Source organism: Schistocerca gregaria, chromosome X (genome assembly GCF_023897955.1).
Source record: "Schistocerca gregaria isolate iqSchGreg1 chromosome X, iqSchGreg1.2, whole genome shotgun sequence".
Classification (NCBI taxonomy): domain Eukaryota; kingdom Metazoa; phylum Arthropoda; class Insecta; order Orthoptera; family Acrididae; genus Schistocerca; species Schistocerca gregaria.
Window position 1 is genome coordinate 71,280,437 of NC_064931.1, and position 23,577 is coordinate 71,304,013.

The 23,577-nt window shown below is 41.5% G+C and overlaps 1 protein-coding gene across 5 annotated transcripts in view; it reads left to right on the top strand.

Moving 5' to 3' along the window:
• The first annotated feature begins 20,957 nt into the window (after positions 1-20,957).
• LOC126298414 (RNA pseudouridylate synthase domain-containing protein 1-like) overlaps positions 20,958-23,577 on the top strand; it is a 45,117-nt gene continuing 42,497 nt past the window's right edge. For 4 of the 5 annotated variants that reach the window (XM_049989739.1, XM_049989736.1, XM_049989737.1 and 1 more), the window contains exons 1-2: positions 20,958-21,671; positions 21,796-22,316. In XM_049989739.1, the coding sequence (XP_049845696.1) occupies positions 21,489-21,671; positions 21,796-22,316 (704 nt within the window). In that variant the 5' untranslated portion in view covers positions 20,958-21,488. The remainder of the gene's footprint in view (positions 21,672-21,795; positions 22,317-23,577) is intronic. The other variant, XM_049989735.1, reaches the window with a different exon arrangement.

The following is a 23,577-nucleotide window of genomic DNA, read 5'->3' on the forward strand; positions in this document are numbered from 1 at the left end:
TTCGTTACAGGATCATTTAGTAATCGCGAAAGCGTTACGGAGATGATCGATAAACTCCAGTGGAAGACTCTGCAGGCGAGACGCTCAGTAGCTCGGTACGGGCTTTTGTTGAAGTTTCGAGAACATACCTTCACCGAGGAGTCAAGCAGTCAGGATATTGCTTCCTCATACGTATATCTCGCGAAGAAACCATGAGAATAAAATCAGAGAGATTAGAACCCACACAGAGGCATGCCGACAATCTTTCTTTCTACGAACAATACGAGACTGGAATAGAAGGGAGAACCGATAGAGATTATAAAAGTACCCCCCGCCACACACCGTCAGGTGGCTTGTGGAGTATGGATATAGATGTAGAACCTAAGGACATCACACACATCCATGCCTGAGGCAGGATTCGAACCTGCGATCGTAGCGGTCGTGCGGTTCCAGAGTGAAGCACCTAGAACCGCACGGCCACATGGGCCGGCCGTTTGATAGGTGGTGTGACTTCCGTTTGATGGCATAGTTATTTTTGAAGAGGTTATATGGCAGACATATACGTAAAATTTTCAGGCTCATTTGACAAGCAAGCAAGATTCAAATTTCATTTCTCTGTTCAGAAATAACTGTGCAAGAATAAACGCATTGATTCTACTGATTAAAAAGCATTTCAGAGATGTGCTGATGTTTATTTCGCGAAACAGTAATGCTAAGTTTTACAGAGCAGGAGTACAAATCACTCACTCAACACACCAGTATCTTTTGCAGCAACGACAGTTCCATCTTTAACGTGTTGGGGGATGATACGATGACGGTAATATGTTGAGGGCCAGCACAATGTGCTTATTTAAAGCGCCCGTCTTGAGCCTGCATGACCTGTGCAATAGAATATGAATTATATTGGCGAGACTCAGTCTATGGCAGAGGTATGTTAAACAGCTCTTCGATGATATTGTAAAGTATCTATTGGACCATGAAGTGTATGATGAGGATTACGAGTCTACCAGTATTACTTCTATAAATAGAAATTTCGTACAAGTGGAGTTTAAAGACAGTATTCCTAAGTCTATTACTGTTCCAACTGGTTTTCACGAAATATATGCTTAATTTAAAGTATACAAAAAACAGTTATTTGGAAAGCATTGCACAGTGATGAACAGAGTTGATGTAGAAAAAAGAGGACGACAATGTTTTTTTTTATGATCGTTATCAATTATCCACAGTTCACAAGGTACATAATTTTTATTGAAATTTATAAAAGTTGTATTTAATAAATAACATTTTTACGAATTGCACTTGTTTTACGCCATAATACTTATCATAGGAGACTTAACAGTTCAGATGTTGGAGAGAGACAGAGAGAGAGAGAGAGAGAGAGAGAGAGAGAGAGAGAGAGGGAGGGCCTTCATAGTTCATACGGTACGTTTGTAATGCCATAGAGAGCCTTTACAGTTCAGCTGCTTCTGCTGTGTCCATGACACTTAATGGATTATACATGAGATGAGCTTTTTACCCTGAAAGGTCTGAGAGTTATATTTTCTTGTACAGTTCTCAGAGTTTTTTTGAACATATGGCCATTAGCAACTGCCGTCCTATCACGCTCCTACAGCAGTGGGAAGGGTCTGTGACACATTCAGCTGTCAGACAAGTAGATTTCCAATAATGTGGTGAACAGATGTTTGAAATTTTAAGACAATAGGCAGCTGTAATAAAACAACATACAGAAGAACCTATTGCAATGTGAGTCCAAGAACAAGATGGCTGGACTGACAGTGAGTAAGGCAAACTTACAGTTGGTCATGTACATCCATCAGAGAAATAGTTTTTACTTCAGTCTACCCCTAGTTACATGGTTTGTTCACGGCTCTTTTAGATGGTTTCTTGCTGATTTTACCCAATATTCTTCCTGCAGTCACATTGTCATGCCCAAGCATACATGACAAATCACAAACATGTATAGGTATTGAATGGATGAACCGCCCATGATGTTTGTGGCCACAGAGGGGGACAGGAGGAAGAGGAGACTGCTCTTCAGGAGCATCACCGTATCACGGGCCGCATACTCCCTCAACCGCATTCGCATACAGCACAACAATGCACTATCGGGCTAATGGGTTGTACAACCGCTGTATAAAACCGTGTTTTGGCCGTATACTCCACCACCCATTGGAGGCACTGTACCACCCCTTCTGGAACTGCGTTTGAGTTTGCCTCTTTATTATACCATCCGCCTAAAGCACTGTACTAATGCATCTGAAACAGCATTCGGCTACAGTACTATACTCTGCCATCCATCTAAGGCATGGTTTCACACCTTCCGTAACTATTTCTGAGTAAAGTGCTATGCTATACTTCTCAGCTATAGTGCTGCACTGCCTGCACACTTGTGATGGGCTGTCTCCCCTCCCCCTGCCACAAACACTTTGTGTGGGTCTGCTATCTGACACATACGTTTGTGATTTGTCATGTATGCTTCTTCAAACATTTGTTTACCACCTCATTGAAAATCTACCTTTCTGACAGTTGCATGTGCCACAGACTCTTACCACTGCTGTAGGGTTGTGATAGGAAGATGGTAGATAATTGATAATGGTCATATGTTGGATGGAACTGTGAGAAGCTGTACAAGACAATATAATTCTTAGACCTATCAGGGTAAAAATCTCATCTAGAGTCAAATTTGCTGAGTGTCTCGGACATAGGAGCAACAATTGGACTTTGAACTCTCTCTCTGTCTGGTATTGCAAATGTAAAGGCTCTCTCTCCAACATCTGAACTTTCAAAGTCTCACAGGATATGAGTATGATGGAGTAAAAAAAATGCAACTTGTAAAAAACATTATAACAGCTTTTATAGATTTTTAATATACATTTTGTACTTTGTGAACTGTGGAAAATAAATAATGATCATTACAAAAAAAACATCATTCTGTTTTTTCTACATCAGCCCCATTCATCACTGGGCAGTACTTTCCAAACAACCGCTTTTATGTGCTTTAAATTCAGCATGTATTTCACGCAAACCCACTGGAGCACTAATAGGCTAAGGAATACCATTTGTAAAACTGCTGCTTGTATGGAATCACTGTTTATAGGAATAATACTAGCACACTTAGGTATAGTACACATACACACCTATATACACACACTTTACTCATCATCCGTATCATGCACTCCATGTTCCAATAGATACCTGACAGTACCATTGAGGAGCAGTTTAATGTACCTTCACCATAGAATCATTCTCTGTCTGGTGATCTGCATCACTCAGGCCATGCAGGTTTTTGACACTTGGATGCTTTAAATATACACATTGTACTGGTTCTTAGGATGTAACTTCATTGTATCACTCTAAAATGTGCTGACAATGGATACACTATTGCTGCCAAAGTTACTGCTGTGTTGAGTGAATGGTTTGTACTTGGTTGTCATACAGTCTTCAATGTATTTCAGCTTGATTCGTAGCTGATTCCATTCCATATGAATGAACTGCACCTCTGTACCCTATCAGACATGCTCTATTTCCACTGTAACTTCAAAGTCTGTTTCAGATGCTAAACCAACATTAACAAGCTTAGATCCATTAGTGGTCAACTGACAAGTAATGTTGAACAACAGCACTCCATAATGACATAGCAGAGACTTGATGAGTGGTCCAGTCTTTGGATATTGTGGAAAGTAAGGTTCTAGAAACAATTCTGTGTCCTGCTTCAAAATATCAGGTGGTGAATGAGCGAGCTTGTCTGCATTCTGACTTATTGGCGCCAGTGAAGCATGTAGTGGAAACAAAAAGTGTGGAAATCTCTGTGGGAGGCTTACCACTCTTTGACAAGGTCATGTTTGGCTACCACAGGACACCAGCCTTTGCAGCACCTTTTCTCTTTCATGCTACATGTCTATCCACATGCTATTTTTTCCCCTCCCTTGGAGTCTTAGGTATTTTCGGGAATGCACTCTGAAATTTTGGCTGCCCAGCATCAGAACAGTCCCTCAATTGTTTTTTCCTTCTTTCTTCATTCTCCATCTCCTCCATTTCCTCCACTTTAGCGTATGAGGTCTCTTTGTGTTTTCTTCTTCCCTGTGTGATCCTGAAGGCCAGCTCATGCATTTGAAGCATAACAGGTGACTGGGTAGTGAATAATTCCCATCCCCGTATCGACAGATAAGGTTTGCATGTACCTCTGGTGTAGGATCAGCCCAGGTATGGCTGACTGCCTGAGCTATTACCTTCCAAATTGCCACTTGATCCCTTGGTCTGGAGTTCTAGAGGTGTAAACAATCACATAAGGTGGGTGAGTCCCCCCTATGAGGGGCTTTCCAGTAGCAAGCAGTGCGTCATTTGAGAGGTTTGTCTTTTTTTCGGAATGAGACAGTCATCTTCATCTCAGACATTGTCTACTAAATGGTAAACAGAGTGAGGCTAAAGATTCAGTGACTCTCCCAGCTGCACCTCGGTTCCTCACGGTGTCACATACTGAAGGAGGTCAGTCTTTCACTACACTTAATCCGTTTGTTATTCAGAAAGTTGTTGATGCAATTGCAGGTCCTGTGAAATCCTGTTCTAGCTTACATAATGGGAATTTGGCATTGGACACCAATTGTGATTTTCAAGGCCAACAACTGCTTACAGCTTCACTCCACCACAGCTATCCTGTTAGTGGCAAGGCCATCATACACTGAATTATTCATACGGTTTTATTTAAACTTGGCTGCTTGATGGTCTGACTGAGGGAGAAACCCAAAATTATCTCTCTGATCTGGGTGTCACTGCGGCCCATCGGCAAGTGAAAAAGTTTGATGCAAACTTACTGCTGACACGCACGTTTTTCTTCATATTTGACCGAACAGTGCTTCCATTGAAGATTAAGGCAGGCTATGAAGTCATCATGATCCGATCATACATTCGAGACCCTATGTATTGCTGCCAGTGTCGACATTGTAACCACACTTGCGTGTCCTGTCAAAACATGGCCAGAGTGTTACTTGTGATAGAGATGCTCATCAAGATGACTGCCTGCCTCCTTCTCTCCATTGTATCAACTGTAATGGTGACCATGCAGCCTCATCCCGACCAGGAGATCTGGATGAAGGAAAAAGTACCCTACCCTGTTGCTCGCAAGTTGTTGACTAATTGAAAGCACTGCATTTTAGCATCCAATAGCTATAGTACCATTCTTGTTATGCCTCGCACCACGAAGGACATGGCCATGCAGACTTGTTACCTCCAATTCTGTGCAGCAGTTGTGACATAGGTCAGCATCATGGTAGCATCCCTCTCTCTTTCTCCCACAGAAGTGCAACAAGACACCAAATCTTCGCCCCTGGCTCCCAAAAACGAAACTGCGTTCTCACGACCACCTTGACCTCTTGTGTTTCCTTCTGGTCTGTTATGACCTTCCCCCAGAGGACGGCATTCTTTCTGATGGAGGAGTCATGATACTTATTTGGGATGACAACCATAGCCAAATCATCTCATTGAACACTTTGGTGCAAGCTGTTACAGTCCACATTTTCCTTTTTCATTTCACCTTCTCTCTTTGTGTAATGTCTACAACCTTTCGTCATTCGCTGTCACCAGGGCAGATTTACTCCAGCTTATTTGTCAGCTTCCTCACACATTTTTGGTGCTCGGTGAAGTTTAAGGCCCACCATCCCCTTTGGGGCTCTTCGAGAACCTGCCCCATAGGTTCCCTCTTGTCTGACCTTCTCATTCATTTCACGCCATATATCTACACACTGGAGCACCCATGTTCCTTTCAGACTCCATGCACACCTATTCCATTTTGGACCTTCTGTTCTGAACTGCCCAGCATGCCCGTCATCTCAAGTGATCCATTCTTTCTGGCATGTACTTGAGCAACCATTTCACATGTGCTATCAGTTTTCCGACTCCTACCCCACCTGCATGTTAACTCAATTGGCAGATTCCTAAAGCTGACTGGAGACTTTACTCCTCCCTGGCGACCTTCGACAAATAACATTTACCCAGTTGCGATGACCAGGTGGAGTTCGTTATGTACGTTATCCTTACCAGTGCAGAAATTTCCATACCTTGCACCTCTTCTTTAACGCTCCGTGTCCCGGTCCCCTGGTGGACTGACGCATGCCATAAAGTGATTTGCATGCAGAAACGTGCTCTGTATTTTAACTGTCACACTATGATGGTGAACTGTATTCGTTATAAAAAGTTGTGTGTACAGTTTTATCATATTCTTCGAGATAGCAAAAAAGCTAGCTGGATTTCCTTCACTAGTTTTCTTAATGGCTGTAGGACGTGAAACGGGCCGACTTGGAGTAGGAGAGGCACCACAGGACATTTTAATTTACACTGTCTATACTTTTACAAATAAATTCATAAAACTTTGTTAGCATGACAAAGAAGGATTCAAGATTCACACTCATAGCAGGGGAAATTCAAAAACATAACCAAACAATTTTTTACATGTGAAATTTCATCATTTTTTCACTTGGTATTGGCTGCATTTGTTGCTGTAGGTACACTTTTCTTCATAAGTAAGAGAGATTCTTCGATGAATTTTGCACAGCATACAAACCATACTTACAGGTGTATGAAACTGTAGAATTTCCCAAATCTGTTAAAAACTGTGGTAAAAATTGAGATAATTACGTATAAAATTCGAGTTTTCTCTAAACACAAAGTTTAAAACGTAACAGCCCATTCATTTCTCCATACATTAAATAAATTCTACAGTTTCATACGCCTGTAAGTATGGTTTGTAAGCTGTGCAAAATTCATCGAAGAATCGCTCTTACTTATGAAGAAAAGTGTACCTATAGCAACAAATGCAGCCAACAGTAAGTGAAAAAAATCGTGAAATTTCACATTTAAAAATATTATTTTTTTGTTTTTGAAACTTCCTCTGCTATGAGTGTGAATTCTGAATCCTTCCTGGTCATGCTGACAAAGTTTTGTGAATTTATTTGTTAAAATATAGACATTGCAAATTAAAATGTCCTGTGGTGCCTCTCCTTCTCGAAATCGGCCCGTTTGACGTCCTACCCCCCTTAACAGTTTCACTCCCTCTTTCGTCATGTGGGTCAACCTCCATCGTCTCTCTGGGACCAAGATTCATTCCCCGATTTCAGCGTCCCTCACCTCAAATCATCTTCATCATCATCATAATCAATCACATTCAGTTTGTAGGAATAAGGATTGCAGTTTAACTCTTTTCATACATATATATCAAATTTCCACCACACCAAGGCGTGTGCCATCCATCAAAAGGGTGTGTGGGTCACAGTGGTACAGCTGGCTGTGAATCCTACAGTTAGCTGGGAACCTATTCAAATCTGAATTCACCATGTGCCCTAGTGTAAGAATGCAGAGTCTAGTACTTGCAGGGCGACGTCAGTGCTCAGTGGTTTACTATGTTTGAATCTATTGAATCTACTGCTACAAATGCCAGTATGATTCTATACCAGTTGAGCCAAAGTGACCCACATGTCTATATTATAGGACATTTTTCTTTACAAACACCCTTACAGTTAATCAGAAATGAGAGGTGTCTGTTGTTAAAGAATCTGATGCCACTTCTGCTAAGCATCAAACCTAAGGAAGGCGACTGTGTATACTTTGGAAGCCTGCATACAACACATCGTCTAGAATATCCTATAACACTGCTAGTTGACCCCATCTGTTATTCCACCTGCATATGCAACAATGAAAGAACGAATATAGGTCTCTGTCATGAAACTTTAAGTGTTCTAGTTTAGTGAACCTGTGCGACTTGTACTCTACAATATGTATCGCTATGGTGGACATATCTTAACTGTTCTTCGATAATGTTGTCAAGTATTTGTTGGACCACAGAGTTAGCATTCCTGACTTCTGGTTTGTGTTAAATACGGGGTACATCGTGGTTTGGAGTCTGGCAGTGGCGGCTGTTTGAAAGTAATGGGCTATTACTCTTATAGGATGTCACTGTTTTGTCTCATAGATTTACCGTCACTGACAATCATTTTATAGCTATTATGTGAACATACCATAATTTCCTAGCTGTAATCGAACGTGAACTTTGTAAAGCGTTGATGTTTTGCATCTCCAGAAACCTATAAATGGCTTCTGTCCGACTTGATCAATATTGTATTTGGTGTCCAAGGTAGTAATTTCACTTTCTTAAAGTTTGTGATCATAGTGTTTCGAACTTGCTAGCTGAATGTAATTTTAAGGGCTGCTGGATTAAATCAGCATCAGCATGTGTGCATTGTCTGTGTTCTGCACTCCCACCTTTTGTGCATCTGTGTCCTTCTCAAGAAAGACGAAAAATAGTCTGTCGGTTCAAAAAATTGCACTGCTCGTCAGAAGTGTTTATGGAATGTTCAACTTCCAGCTTGTGGTGGTTTTGGAACTGTTGTAAGAATGCGAATCCCTTAACGTGATAATTCAATGTATAGTACTACTGTATGTCAGACATACACCTGTTCTGTGAGTTCGAAGTTATAGTAGAAACATAAAATTTATTGTACTAGCTATCATTGAGTTGGTGCATACAACCAAAGATCTACATCGCTAATTGGCTGCTCAGTTTTGGAAAACGTCATATGTCCTTTTTGGAGACAGAGTAATATCATGTATTTCATCTCTTTCAACCTCAAGAGCTTGTCCAGTCCATTTAATCCAGAATGGCGACACTGTATTGGGTGTGAAAAGAGGTGAAGAGGTGAACTACACGGCAAATTTCAATGTTGTCAGTACAATATTCGTTTTCAAAGCATAGGGCTACATCTGGAAAGGAATAAACTCTTATTTAGGTGGAAACTTCATTGACTTCAATTTGTTATTCGCTGATTTCACCATTGTGTAACACAGAATTGATGCGGTAATATATACCGATATGCTATTCAATAGCTGTTCCCATTTTTGAATAACTCATAGTAAATGTGATATAACTTCCGTAGAAATGATACCACTTTGCTTGCATTACTTCAACGTCCGATTGAGGAATCCAGTCTTATGGAACCCTTAGAAAATCGCCTATTTATACTCTGCAAACTTTTATTCAGTGGCAACTCATCTTGGGAGTCGCATGCGCGTCCCAGCAGCCAGAGATCACTGCCCGGTGAGCTCGAGGGTAGCTTCAGTGCTGGCGTGCATTAGTCATATGCGATGGCTAGAGGTTTCACACCCTATTCTTGTCAGTCCTCTGGCTGTACTCTCGGGGCACGTCTTTCATATTCCCTCCACCAGACTGACTTGGTGGCCTGTGCTGCGTCGGAAGCGTGGATACAGTCATGTGCAGTCAGTTGGAGCTGCAGTCTGGCATGAAGGTAGTTCAGTTTTTCTTCTCGTAGTGTCGTGTACATGTATGGTACTGGTTACAGTTCTTGTAGAAAATATCGTTACTTTCCCATCATACATATTTGACACGTTTTGATGGTTACGATTCAACTTGTCAGTAAGTATAAGTGCACTTTATTCTCAAACGATGCTGCTACACATTGTCGGTTATCAGCCACCATCCATTCAACACCAATTTACTTTAGTGGTAAATTATACAAACATAGTACTTTAACAAATTATATTTATTATATGATTCAGAGACACCGAAGAAGTGTACACCGCACCTTTAGGTTATCAAATTAGTAGTATGCATGTGGTGTCCCTCTCTGCCCGAAGCTTCCACTGATGGACGGTGGGCCGACTACCGACTGTCTGACTCTTACGTCTTAGGTGAGATAGTAGCCCAGGTAGTTGACATCTCTGACCAACCTTCTGGGCGAGCAGGAGTGGTATGCGATGGCAGGCTTCCCAACCATGGAAAGGGGGCTCTCCATGAAAAGGTTTGTTTAAATAAAGATGCAAGTGTTCATGCTACAAAGCATACAGGTTCGACTTCAACACAGGGAATAAGTCGAGGCAGTGCATCTGGAGGGTCTGTCCCTCCTGGTGTTTGTTTAAATAAAGATGCAGGTGAAAGGACTCAAACTTAGAGTTAGGAGAAGCAGTGATCATACACGTCTTAGTGAATAGAAGCTTACAGTAGGACTCAGCCAGTATCTCAAGTGTGGACCAGTATGACGGAATTCTTCACTGTTATAAAAGTAGTCCAACAGATCTGAGCTGGGTTGTGTTGTCATAGAGCCACGGGCAGCATTTCAAGTCAGCCAGCATGACAATGCGCCATTTTAAATTTCCTGCCAATTTATACTTAGGACAACCACCCTCTTTCCATAGGAAATACACCAGCGCAGTTGTTCTGTTTTTTGAATTTCTCGCGATTTTTTACATAGGGCAATTGGCCTCTTTCAGATGGGGGCAGGCTGGAGGTAGAGAAAGCCCATGATGTCACTGATGACGTCGCCGGTGACCTGCTTTGTCCGCAAGTTCCCCTATACTATTATACTTTCGTAAACCAAACATCTATCAGCGGAAAAGTGCTCATATTGGAGTTCAGAAAAGGCGAATATGCTCCTGTTTAAGAGTCTAAGAGAAAAGTGAGGTACTGTCTGCCCCATCCTACCTTCCTCGGTACCTTTAAAAATTCTCCCAAAAATTTTGACATGTGAACATATGCACACTCTTTTTGACATGCGGCTCTCACACCCATAAGCTCTGCTAACTGTAACTCTCTCACACCCGCTAGTCCATCACTGTTAGTCGCTCATACTCATCCACTACTAGTTGTCCTTTCTCACTCATTCAGAAGAACTCATTGACATTAACTCTTTGTATCTCTCTGTCATTGTCTCCTGTCTCACTGCCACAGTCTCCTTCGTTCTGTCCTACTACTACTACTGTCTCCTCTGTCACTGTCTTCTTCTTACTCTATCTTACTGCTACTATCTCATTCATTCCTTCACACTCCTGCTGTCTCTTCTCACCGACACTATCTCTCTCTTCCTCATTGTCATTGTCGTATAATTTGCCTTTTATTATCACTGGCTGTCACCCACTTCCACTTTCTCCTTCTCTTTATTCCTCTACCACTGACATTGTCTCCTGCATTCTTTTCCTACCGCTGTTCTGTCACTGTCAGCTATATTCCACTGCCACTGTGTCCCTCTCTTTCCCTCACACTGCAAATACCTCCATGATTCTTTCTATACCACAACCAGAGTCTACTATCGTCCAAAATTTATTAATTTTCTATCTATTTACCATTGCCACTGTCTCCTTGTCTCTCAACATATAAAAATGCTAATATATTCATACACCAAAATGTTTGGAAAAATTTTTAAAGGTTCGGATGGAGGTAGAATGAGGCAGCTGGTATCCCACTTTTCAGTTAGAGTCTTATAAACCAACAGGAAGATATCTGCATTTTTTGTACTTCAATAAAAGCATTTTTCTAGTGATTCTCTTCTTTCCCCTGCTACAGCAGGGCTTGTCACTCAGTAAAATTTTGACAGTTTACTTATCTTACATGATATACTACGAACTATGTATGATGGGCACCAAGCAGATTCCATATTTTTAGATTTCTGGGAAGTGTTTGACACAATGGCCCATGTACGCTTTTAAGAAGGTATGAGCATATGGAATGGGTTCACGTAAATGTGAGTAGCTAGAACACTTCTCAAGTTATACAACTCAGCATGTTGTCTTCGATGAGAAGTGTTCATATGAGACAAGGGTATCGCCAGGAGTGCCACAGGGAAGTGTGACAGGACTGCTGTTATTCTTTACATACATAAAGAATTTGGCAGACAGGGTGTGCAGCAATCTGAGGTAGTTTGCTGATGATCCTGTGGTGTACAGTAAGGTATCGAAGCTGAGTGACAGTAGGAGGATACAAGATGACTTAGACAAAATTTGTAGTTGGTGTGATGAATGACGGCTAGCTCTAAATGTAGAAATATGTAAGTTAATGCAGGTAAGTAGGAAAAACAAATCCCTAATGTTTGGATGCAGCATTAGTAGTGTCATGTTTAACACACTCACATTGTTTAAATATCTGGGCGTAACGTTGTAAACCAATTTGAAATGGAATGAGCATGTGAGGGATGTGGTACAGAAGGCGAGTGGTCGACTTCGGTTTATTGGGAGAATTCTAGGAAAATATGGTTTGTAATGTCGCGAGTCAAAACGCAATAGCATTTATTGCACTACTTTTCAGTACGGCTCGTAGCTTTGTAGCTGTTGTCGGTGACAGAAACAGCCGCTTGTATCTTAGCGTGACGCATTCACACCTGTCGCTAACCTAGCCGTGGGAAGCGGTACCTGTGTCAATTGGAGCGACAGTATATTCAAGAACCCTAAGAATCTAAATATAGTATATTAAATACTATTCAATGTAGTTAAAAGTCAATGTACTGCCCTTCATTATTAAAAAGAAGATGGTGAAAAAACTCAGCTTTCTAGCGGGAATACTTTCATAGTTAGAGAAAATTACCTAAAACACCCCAAACCGACACTTGTAAGATTAAAGTCAGTTAGGATTCATAACAGTTTGTCTTTTAGTATCATTTGGAATATGTACTGAAGTACACAAAATGTTAGGTCAATTTGTTTTAATTTTAATAATTAGAAATGTTAAATATTTTTCATTTTCGTAAACTAAAATTCAGAAAAGATCAGTATTTATTTAATGTGTTGTTGTGTGAGTAAATGAGAATGAGTGAGAGTGTGTATGTGGGACGTACGAAAAAATTCAATATTATTTCATGCTAAACATTACGTAACTATGTCATGGGAAAGTGTTAAGCAAGCAAGTTGCACTGAAAAATGTAATTTCCCCACCGTGCTGATGACGTGTGTCCAAGAGTACCTTTTGTAAAAAGGCAGCTAGAATGGCCATTTGCAGAGTAACAGTTTTCTAAAGTTATTTCAACATTAGTTTTATTTTCGTTTGGTTTTGTTAAACATTTTATTAATATTTGCATGATGAAGTGACATAAATGCATCTGTAAATGTTGATTGGCGTAAGAAAGCTTTAGCGCGAAAAAGAACTCGAAGGATTGTTTTGATTGGCTGGTCATTTTGAACAACCAGTCAGAGTTAAGCAGTTCCCGCACACTACTAGGTAGTTATACTAGGAGAGAAGCAGACTGAAGACCCATTCCCGCTCAGGCTGCGGAGGTGAGCTGATCGCTGCATGTTAGCGCTAGCTCCCCAGCATGTACCGACGACGCGGAACTGGAGGCAAAGCTGCTGCCCTGCTGCAATTGCTGGGCCTCGTGCTCGGCGCATCAGAACGCGGGGAACACAAGAAGACGGCAGAGCGGAAGGAGCAGTGTTATCGCTGCCAAAAACTTGGCCATGTCGCCAAGTACTGCCGTAATGCAGTGGCATGCCTTCGTTGTGCGCAAGCACACGATTCGCGCCACTGCCCCAAGAAAGACGCCACACGCTGCTGCGCCAATTGCGGCGGCCCTCATGCCGCGAACTCTCGCGGCTGCAGCTACATCAAAAACTGGAGCCGCTGCGACAAGGCTAGACAGAGACAGAAGACCACCAAGAAGGCGGAGACAGCCGAGGTCGTTGCGTCGTCGCCACCCCCCGCCTTTGGCGGATCCTTGGTGGCCGATGACGTGGCTGTACCACCTGACGCAGTCAACGAGGCGTGCGCCAGGGTCCGCGCCGCCGCCGATGAAGAAATTGCTGCCGTCAAAGCCGCAATGGCGGAAGAGAGGGCAACACTACAAGCTGAGCTAGCCGAGGCTCGGCTGCTGGTGCACAGTCTCCGTGATGCATTGGCCAGCCAGCCCCACCCAGCACAGAAGAAGGATGCTGACACGCAGACTGCCGCCCCCGTGGAACCCGTAGCAATACAGGAAGCCACGAGGGTGGAAACACAAGACGCAGCCGCTCAGACAATCGTCATTATGGAGGAGGCCCCTTGCCCCCTCTCCAAGACGCAGCTGCAGAAGGTAGTGTCCATTCACTTGGATACTCTCAGGTCCTACAACGCCCGCCCTCCTCTCACTCCTGTCCAGTGGGAAGCTCTCTTCGTCTCAATAGAACAACAGGAACAAGAAGAAGAGAACGCAAGTCAAGAACAAGGGGCGAGGACCGCCGAAGACGCCAACTGGGAGGATGTGACACATCCGAAAGTGTCACAAGCAGACACATTCCACAAGAAGAAGAAGAAGGACAACAAGAAGAGGCACCCTGACGGCAGGAGGACTTAGAAGACCCTCCTCACCGCGCCCGACACCCATCACCATCATCATCACCATCAAATATCCGCTCTGTCAGTCGCTGACTGACAGCCCCAGGCGTCGACAGGGCCAGTCAAGTAAAGGCCCCTAACCGACGCATACCTGTCAATTCACGTGACCTATCGCCTGTCTCCGACCGGCAATCATACGTATCCATTACGCACAACCGTCCCAGTTATCCCCAAACGTCCCAGCAAACCTCACCCCATCTAAGCGGAGTAAATGTCCAACGACAACAAACTCCTCCTTTACATCCTCAAGAAGAGGAATTTCATGTGCGAAGCAGCAGCAGCAGCAGACTGAAGACCAGTCGCTAGTCAGCTGTCGGACATGCGGGTCATGTTGAACGCTTCCGTCTTCATTATGTGTAAAATGAAGAAATAATTGGCTTCTCGCGTCCAGATTGTGTGGCCAGAATAGCAGTTTCATTTACGGACAGTGTCGTGAAGTTTGGAAGTTTTTAGATTTTTTTTTTTTTTAAGGAGAACCGCGTGTGAACTTGCGGCCTTATTAAAAATTCCACAGGGCATGTTTCATATTCGTTTATGGAATATTTGGCGAGCAGCTTCTGTCAAAGAAATCCTCTGAAAAGGACCGAATGTGATGCTCATATATAGTAACAGAGTATTGACTGTGAAATCGCGTATCCATCGGGTCTGACTTAAAATGCAATTCTGCCTGCTTTGTGTGTGAAATATATGGCATGAACTGAGAACAGTGATCTGGTTAGTTAAGTAAATTCGGGCTGATGGCAAATGTTTATTTTTGAACCTAAAGAAATTAAAGAACTCGTTGCAGAATTTTGCCATTTTTCTAAAGAGATGCAGCAATCGCCCTCCACACGAATTTTGTTATAAGATGTTACAGGACAGCTTGCTACCAGAGTTTACGCGGACCTTGCTAACGTTAGTATTGACGGTGTTTTTCTTCAAAGCTGCTTTTAACATCGGCTGGACAGTATCTACGTATGCAGAAAAACGGGCTAGTGATCAGACGCCGTACTGAGGTAGGCGGAACTTTTGTAGTGCACAGTACGATGAGAGTCAGTGAACAAACATTTACTCCACAATCATAACCCGCCTCGCCGCAGGTTCATCTGTAAGGGAGACCGCATGTAGGACGCTAGTGCGACCTATTCATGAGTTCTGCTCGAGTGTTTGGGATCCGTACCAGATCGGATTGAAGGAAGACATCAAAGCAGTTCAAAGCGGGCTGCCATATTTGTTACTGGTAGGTTTGAACAACACGCAGATCACTGAAGTTAAGTGCTGTCGTGTTTGGAAGGGTGACCATCTGGGCCTGCCGGGAGATGTTGGCAAGTGAGGTGCGCTCGCCCCCTCGTGAGGCCCATTGAGCAGCTCCTTAACTGAGAAGTAGCGGCTCCGGTTACGAAAACTGACAACGGCCGGGAGAGCAGTGTGCTGACCACATGACCCTCTGTATCCGCATCCTGTGAAGGCTGTCGGCGTAGGATGAAACGGCGGCCGGTCGGTACCGTTTGGTCTACCTAGGCCTGTTCAGACGGAACTTAGTTTCTTTTTCAGGACTACAACATGGGATTCCAAGAGCCCCTCTGATGATAACGGAGACACTTTATAACATATTTCTCCTTCCTACATCACTTTATAAGCTATGTTTTCGCCTCATATTGGATTTTACGTGCGTGTTTTACGTGTGCAAGTAGAATATCTGTAAAACGGATAACATTCTCCATCTATTTCCTGTGCATAACAGTTTTGAAATCCGCGGCTCGATTGTAGTAGCCAGAAACCATGTTTGTGAGGTGTTTGTCCATAGCAGGCATAGATGTTTGAAAATGGGGTGATTGCGCTTCTAGATCCACTGCTGCTGGCGAAAAATTGGTAAAAAACGCTTTTTTCGGGTTTTCTCAGGAATCAGTCATGAACTAAATGGTGGCTACATAAGTCATAAGCCCCTTAAGGTGCACTGTAGACGACATCTAATGCAAAAGAACCAACCTATTTGCTCCATTTGCCTAAGCTGGGGTAAGTGTGTAATAGTTAAACTTTGACCCTGTACTCTAGGATAATTACACTAAGAAGACCCTTCTGTTAGTTACATAAATGGTGCTTATCCCGAGGGCTATCCAAAGCAGTTTACCATGCTTTTATACCACCTGTAGAATTCACGTGGAGCGTTTTGGAACACATTGGTAGCTCATGTTGTTGCATGCATACCGATGACCATTAACACATTTTACTGTGTTGACTATTGAGCTTGTGAGAAGACTTGATGTGTTGAGATTTTCTTCGGTTTTTGTTGAGGATTTCTTCTAGCAATTTGCAGTCCCATTAAATAAAACTGAAAATAAGAACTCGAGTACACTGGACAGCACCACCCTTATTGACAACACACATTGCTCTTGCATCGCATGACGTGAAGAACCACTGTGCTAATGAGACACTGCTGGGAGCAAGTTTGTCTCTTCGCAGTATTGGTCTCCATTCGCTACAATATTTGTAAATCAAGTGCACATGTTTAACAAATAGCTTTATTTCACAATGACTGTTATGGCTTATAAGAGGGCGAATGGTTTACTAAGAAGCTAAAATTCTGCAATACCACGTGTACAAAAAGAACAGATTTGTTAAGAGCATACTTCTTCAAAATCGACTGAGAACGTTACGAAATTAAAAACGCATGCGGAACGAAAGTAGGCGTTTTCTTTTCTCACAAGGAAATTAAAGTTTTAAGGAAAAAATAAGTTCATGAAACGATGTTTCGTAGTCTTATACTCTGACACGAATTTGCACACTGTGAAAATCAGGAAGTGGATTTTACCGCTTTTCCCCGTCCCTGCCTGGTTTGGGCCAGTGCAGTTCATGTCACACCGGCGTGCAGCGTGAACGCAGTCTCACAGGGGAGGTGCGACCGCGTTTTGTTTTCATGCAGTGTTATTTCCTGACATTTTGTACGTCGCGATCTGTATTTAAGGTATTCTGTTACCTCTAATCTGGAATTCCTCATTTTGGAAGCATTGCGGCGTGAAAAGAGGGTTGTTAACGGCGCCGGTGTTATGTGATGTTAGTGAAGGGATAGCAAAACTAGTGCTCTCACTTTCCGCTCATGTGGTGTGCGGCGTGTTTTGTATCAGAATTGCAACTTTACCTAGGTACAAACGAATAAAACACTTACATTGACAATCTCCTGTGTCTACGAAGAGTCGTGTGACACACACAAATACGAGGACGTGCTGAATAGTAATACCTCAGAATTTTTTATGGGAAAACTCTCGAAGCTTTTTAAATAAAACAACATAGTCAACCTGGCGAGGAACAAATTTGTCCCAACGAGAGAGCACTTTGTTGATACAGTCACTGTCGAATGTTTGACTTTATTGATTGAGCAACAACCTCACTCCTGCCTACACCGCTTCATCACTATGAAAGTGAAGTCCTCGAAGGTGCTCTTTAGTTTTGGAAAAAGATTCTGTCTTGGTTTTCGGCGTCAAAATGGTGAACACAGCTTTCAGCACTTGTCAAAACGCAAAAGAAATTGTTGACAGATGTCGAATATCGTCTGTTTCGTGTCAGGATTGTTCATTCGGGGTCCCCACCCTGCACACATTTTTCTGCACCGCAGTTCTGCAATGATGGCCTGTACACGCTCTCGTGATGTGCCACACTTCCCTGAGAGCTATTTCTGTGTTATCTAATGATTTTCTCTGACGAGCTCATCAAATCGGTTCCCGTACGCGGTCGTCCACTCCGAACTCTATCACACACATTGAGGTAAGCACCATCGTCTCTTTCATTACGAGCACGAACGCCTCGGCGTCGCACATTACTGACATCAGCGTACACAGCTTTCATTCCCCTACGAATAAACTAGATTTCAATTGGAGGCACGTTTTCTACTGTTAGAAACTCGATTACACCACGCTGTTTCTCACGCAGCGACATACTCGTTGTTACGTTAAACACCGACTAGTTAAACGCTACAATTCTTAACCCTCTAGAAGCAGAGGGTTGCGACTTGTATCAGCGAAGCGGGAAAGTCGACCGAGTAACATGTGATAACCGATACTGAGGCCAGAATAAAAAATTCGCAAGCATTAATTACTTTTCAGCACGCCCTTCTAGAATTTCACGACTACGACGAGAATGCAGAAGTATGCTGCTGGGGATGGAAGCAAGAAGAAGCGTAGTTAAAAAATTATTCGATACCAATCTGTAATCAATTCTATTGACGATTCAGAATAGAAGAAACGGACATGATGTTCATTAACACAGAAATTAAACTGTAAATATTGACAATGTGCCATTCTGCGCCTGCATGTGTTTTTCACCTTGAGATTAATACTTATAATGCGTACTAACTAGACTGTTCGTTGCCTTCGTAATGTCCCCCCTCTTGCTTGGTCCCTAAATGAGGTAAAGAAATTAAAACCGTGTCACTGATGATTCCTTCGAATCTTTCCAGCGACTTTTTTAAAGTGTTATTGTTTGGTGTTAGTAAAGTACACCATTATTCTGCTCATGCGAGGTACTGGATCGAGGTTGCTAGAAGACTTATAAATTGTATTCGAAACCCAAAGTCTCAAGGGAAGTGTGTACTTGATTACCCTAAATTTCCGTGTTAGTTTACGTAGCTGTGTAAATAAAAGCCAGAAGAAACCATAATTTATCCATTGGCGTAGCTCATTCGAACAGCAGCGGAACAAAATTATCAAACGTAATCTTCCATTGACAGTTGTAACGCTATAACCAACAGCTGAGTCAATGGTAAACCATGGCTGTGATCACAAATTGATAGCTATCTGTGGCTGTGGCACAGTCCATACGACATTTCGATTGTTGGGTAATATACTGCGACACGAATTTGTCTGTCGTCACGGTGTTAAATCAACAGAAATTGTTGCAGAGTGCTATCTGCGTCACCGGCTTCTCGTTATCGTCTTTTCTTGTTGGGCTTTTCCTGTGGCCTGAAAACGAGACACTGGGGTAAATGTGCGTATTCTGGGTGACGAAAATTCCAACATTCCATTTTTCCAGTTTCACTGATCATGTTCATCGGTACCAAATAGTAATTAGAAAACTGAATGAACAACAATAAATGTAGTAACAATAACAAACTAATAATGACTGCAGTTTACTGCTTTATTGGAGGTAGCTAAAAATAAAAATAAATAAAAATAGGATGATCCTTCAGTTGTTACAATGCAAGGGTTTTGTTAGCGTTTTTTTTTACTGAATTCCGTTCTAGCTATTTGCAGGACAAAAAGAAAAAGAACTGAAGCGATACACATCGGCAGTCCAACGAGATTTGTACCAGCAACTTCACATTCCTTACAAGGGAATCGTCCAGTCGGACTGTAGAAACCCATTCTGAAATTTTTCACGCAGCAAAAACACACCCAAAGAAACGCTCTGTCAGAACTTTAATTGCTAAGGAGCACTGCAAATCTTTTAAAAAAGATGTAAAAGTTACTCATTTTTACCGAGCACTAGCGCGCGAATCGGCGAATACGGAGACAGCCGCGACAACAGGACGTAGCGCCGCATAGGGCGAAGTCCAAAGTGCACACATGTCATTTTTAAGTGTTAAACCGTAGAAATAATGTTTCAAATTATTAATTTGTTGAACAACTTGGAATTCATATTGACAGCTAACCTGTTGTAGATGCGGATGTTACACAAATGACTAGTGGAGGAAAAGTAATCAAAGCAGCGTATGATGCTACATTACAGTCGATTTCCATCAGTCAGAACTTTAATGTGATGACCTTGAATGTTTTATAATAATTCCTGTAGCATAGTTCGTATGATAATTTTAGGATAATTTAGATTTTGCCAGTTGTGAAACAGCTCCTTGTTTATTTCCTGTGGTCGTCACAAAAATGCGAATTATGTGTTGGATGACAAAACAAACATTTTCCATTTCGCCAGGCACAACTGACAAGGAAAATTAATGTATTCAGGTTTTTCACAGAACTTATCAGTTTTATTTAGACAGAATTGTAATGGAGTAAGAGATGGTCGTGGCCGTTGTTATGCTTATTGTGCTGCGTACCAGGCATACTTCACGCAATTCGTAAACTGTGGTGATGCAAATTGAAATGAAGAAATGACTAAGTTTAAGAATATTGTTCGACTGATAAACCGGAAGTGACAAAGAACTATCAGACACGTTACCTTCTCCGAGGGAAGTGGAAGTCTTACAACGCAAAATGTCGAGCCTGAATGCCTACTGATAACTCCCTTAGAGACCATGAACGGATTGGCCTACATTGTTGTATGAAAAGAGAACAAAGTCTACTGGTTCAGAGACTGCTTTTCTGAACAAGGAAGACGAGTGAATTGGTACAGCATAAACATTTCGGAAACCCATGTACATCTGAGGTACAAGGCATTACTGTATCTAAAATACAGCCATTAGAGTCACAAAGTTTACACGGGCCTTTAGTTATATGTTTTGTAACATTTCGTAGTGTTTTACAATCGATATTGCAATTCGCTCTTGCTGTTAAGCCAGGTTTACATTTAATTGCAACTTTATTTAATTTTAGTGAGTTTTTATCATCATGCCTCCATGGTTATGCCTTATATATTCTTCCAGTAATATTACAGTCACAATGATTACAGTTTAATGGTCGGCTGTCAAGATCACTCTGCCTTTATGTTGTGTACTGCGGATTGCAAGCTTAAATCTGTATCACTATTTTTTATTAATTGAGAAACATAGTGTTTCATTACTTCTGAACGTTTTGAGACGTCAGAATCACCCTAAAGCAGAAAGCTTAACACGTTTGTTTGATAATATGTGCGATGTACGCGTAATGTTGGCAACAGTTGTCTGAAGCTCCGAGTAGTATTTGGCGTCGCTATTCGAAAGTGAATGTCAGCCAGTAGAGATGTCAGTTATTAAACCACGTTGTAAATATTATTGCCAGCTTTTGTTTTATCATCAGACGACTTAATAAATTTATGAAGTTGTTTGTGTGTCAAAAAAAGAGTGTCGTTTCGCCAGTAGGAAGATGGTAGTTGCGTTGTGCTGAAATCCATGTATTTAAGAGTATGTGAATTGTAATTTTTGCGTGCTAGGAAGCAGTAGTTATTATACAGCAATAAGCAACGGCAGTGTTTGTTGACGGGGAGTGAAGTACATCTGACGACAACCAACAGCTGAAATAGTTTGCCATGTTCTGTAGCCACCAAACACGTCTGGGAGGAAGCTTTTGTGCATCTTCTATGTAAATTGTCATTGTGGTATATTTGTTCGGGTTTTTTATCCTTCTGCATCGCCAGCAGAGTTCATAAATGCCGAAACCCTACTTCAGATTACAGTCCCTGCGTGTTAAGAATAAGAATCACAAAATAACCTTTAAATTTTATAGGACTTAAGTGATATCGACAAGGATTAATAATGAAGATTAAAAAGTTTTTTCTGAATATAGTATTAAAGATGTGGCACAATTTTCTCGCTGTTTGGAATTGGTTCCGCGATACGAAGGAAAGTTCAGTCCAAATTCTGCATTTAAGTGAAAATTTTATTATTGCAAATAAATCTTATGACGTTGTTATGAACAGTGATGATCCATCTGTTAAGGTCAGTATGTTACACTATAATTGTGAATATACTTATTTCTCAGTAATATATTATTGTTTATACTGATTTGTTGTGGTAATGGTTTTTGCCTCTTTCTACCTTCACTTCTCAACCGTCCATCCAGGTTTCTTTACAACTGCAACTACGAAAGTTACATCCAGAATTAATAAACCAGAAGCTTGCACATGACTTTCACTTCGTACATCGTTTGGACTTTGCAACAAGTGGTGCTGTTTGTATTGCTTTACACAAACGTGCAGCAAAAGCAGCTGCAACAGCTTTTGAAACAAGAAAAACGAAAAAGTATTACGTGGCCATTGTTCGAGGACATGTTGCTAAAGAGCTTATGGACATTACAGATCCAATTGGTGAAGACAAAAGGGAACGACATGGTAACCATCGCATGTGTCTGGCTTCTGATCCTAACAGCTGCTACGCAAAATTTGCACATACGCGATTGCTAGTTCTTCAGCGTGGGCTTTATGGAACATATCCAGCCACAAAAGTATTGTTAAGGCCAGTCACTGGAAGAAGGCATCAGCTGCGCGTTCATTGCATGAGCATAGGTCACACCATTGTTGGAGATTACACATATAGTAATAAAAACGATAGTTTACCAACTCGAATGTATTTACATTCTTATAGGTGAGTATGGACTGCCATAGAAAATTCCAACATTTTGCTGTGAAATTTTTTTTTGTTAAGAGAAGTATGTTGAATAATAAATTTATATTTTTTTTGAGGAGGGGGGGGGGGACAGAAAATATGTGTAAGTCAGGGATTTCCCAAAGAAATTTTGTGTATTTTACATTTATCCCTTCATCTCTTAATTACGGTATCTTGCTGTTACTGTGTGATGTTTCAATTCCAGACTGGTTTGTCATGCTGTAATTGCACTTTGTGACCAAAAACTTCCAGGCATTTGGGGTCTGGCTTTGCATCTGAGGGTATAAAACACACACACACATAGGCCTACTCTTCATCATATGAAGTTCCTGTCATTATGTGAACAGAGGTAATTGATGCAACCCAGATGTTATAGTGAACTACATCCCTCTGTTCCGCTTATTGAAATCGTAGGAACCCTCAAGCTCAGAGATTTCACATGAATTACATGTACCCAGATCCACTGTGTCTAAGTATAATGTGAAGTGGAAGTAATAGGGTTTTCCAAAACCCATCATTACCATGACAACCTAATAAGTCAACTGATGGTGAAATTGACAGTTACCATACATCCAATTGTTGTTCAAGCATAGCACAGATGTAAGAGACTATGCATTCCATTGACAAGTAATAGGAATTTATTTTCTTGGCTTCCTGCTCTCCAGAAATCCCTGATTACAAAACAAATGTAAAAGTTTACTCAGTGATGCAGTCAGTGCTGCCACTAGTGTAGAAAATGGTTTTGTGTTGTGTTGTTTCTGAGTACATGATGTGACTTACAAATGGAAATGTGCTGTCTGTCTGGTTTATGGTATTGTGTCAACAGTCTAATTCAGTGCAGGAAGTTGACAGTTTGAAAAGGCTTTGTCTGTCTGAGTCCAATATTACTTTTGGTAGATGGAAAAATGGATGTAGGTATTCTTAAGTGTGTTACACAGTTACATGCTTACTATATGTTGGCAATGGTTAGGAAATCTAGATTTTTCTTATTAGTGTGATTATATTCTTGTCCAGAAAGCAGAGATTGTTGTATTATAATTTTGAAGAAAATTAGGATGATTTGCTGGAACTAATGGCACTTGTTCAGGCATATAAGCTGAACATCTTACACACACGGTTTTTGGATTTTTTAATTTTTATATTTATTTTACTTTAAGTTCAGAGCTCCAGTATAGTCTCTCAAAGTGGTTTGATGAAACTTTCAAAAATACTCGAGAAAATAGACTTTGAAGTTTTCTGA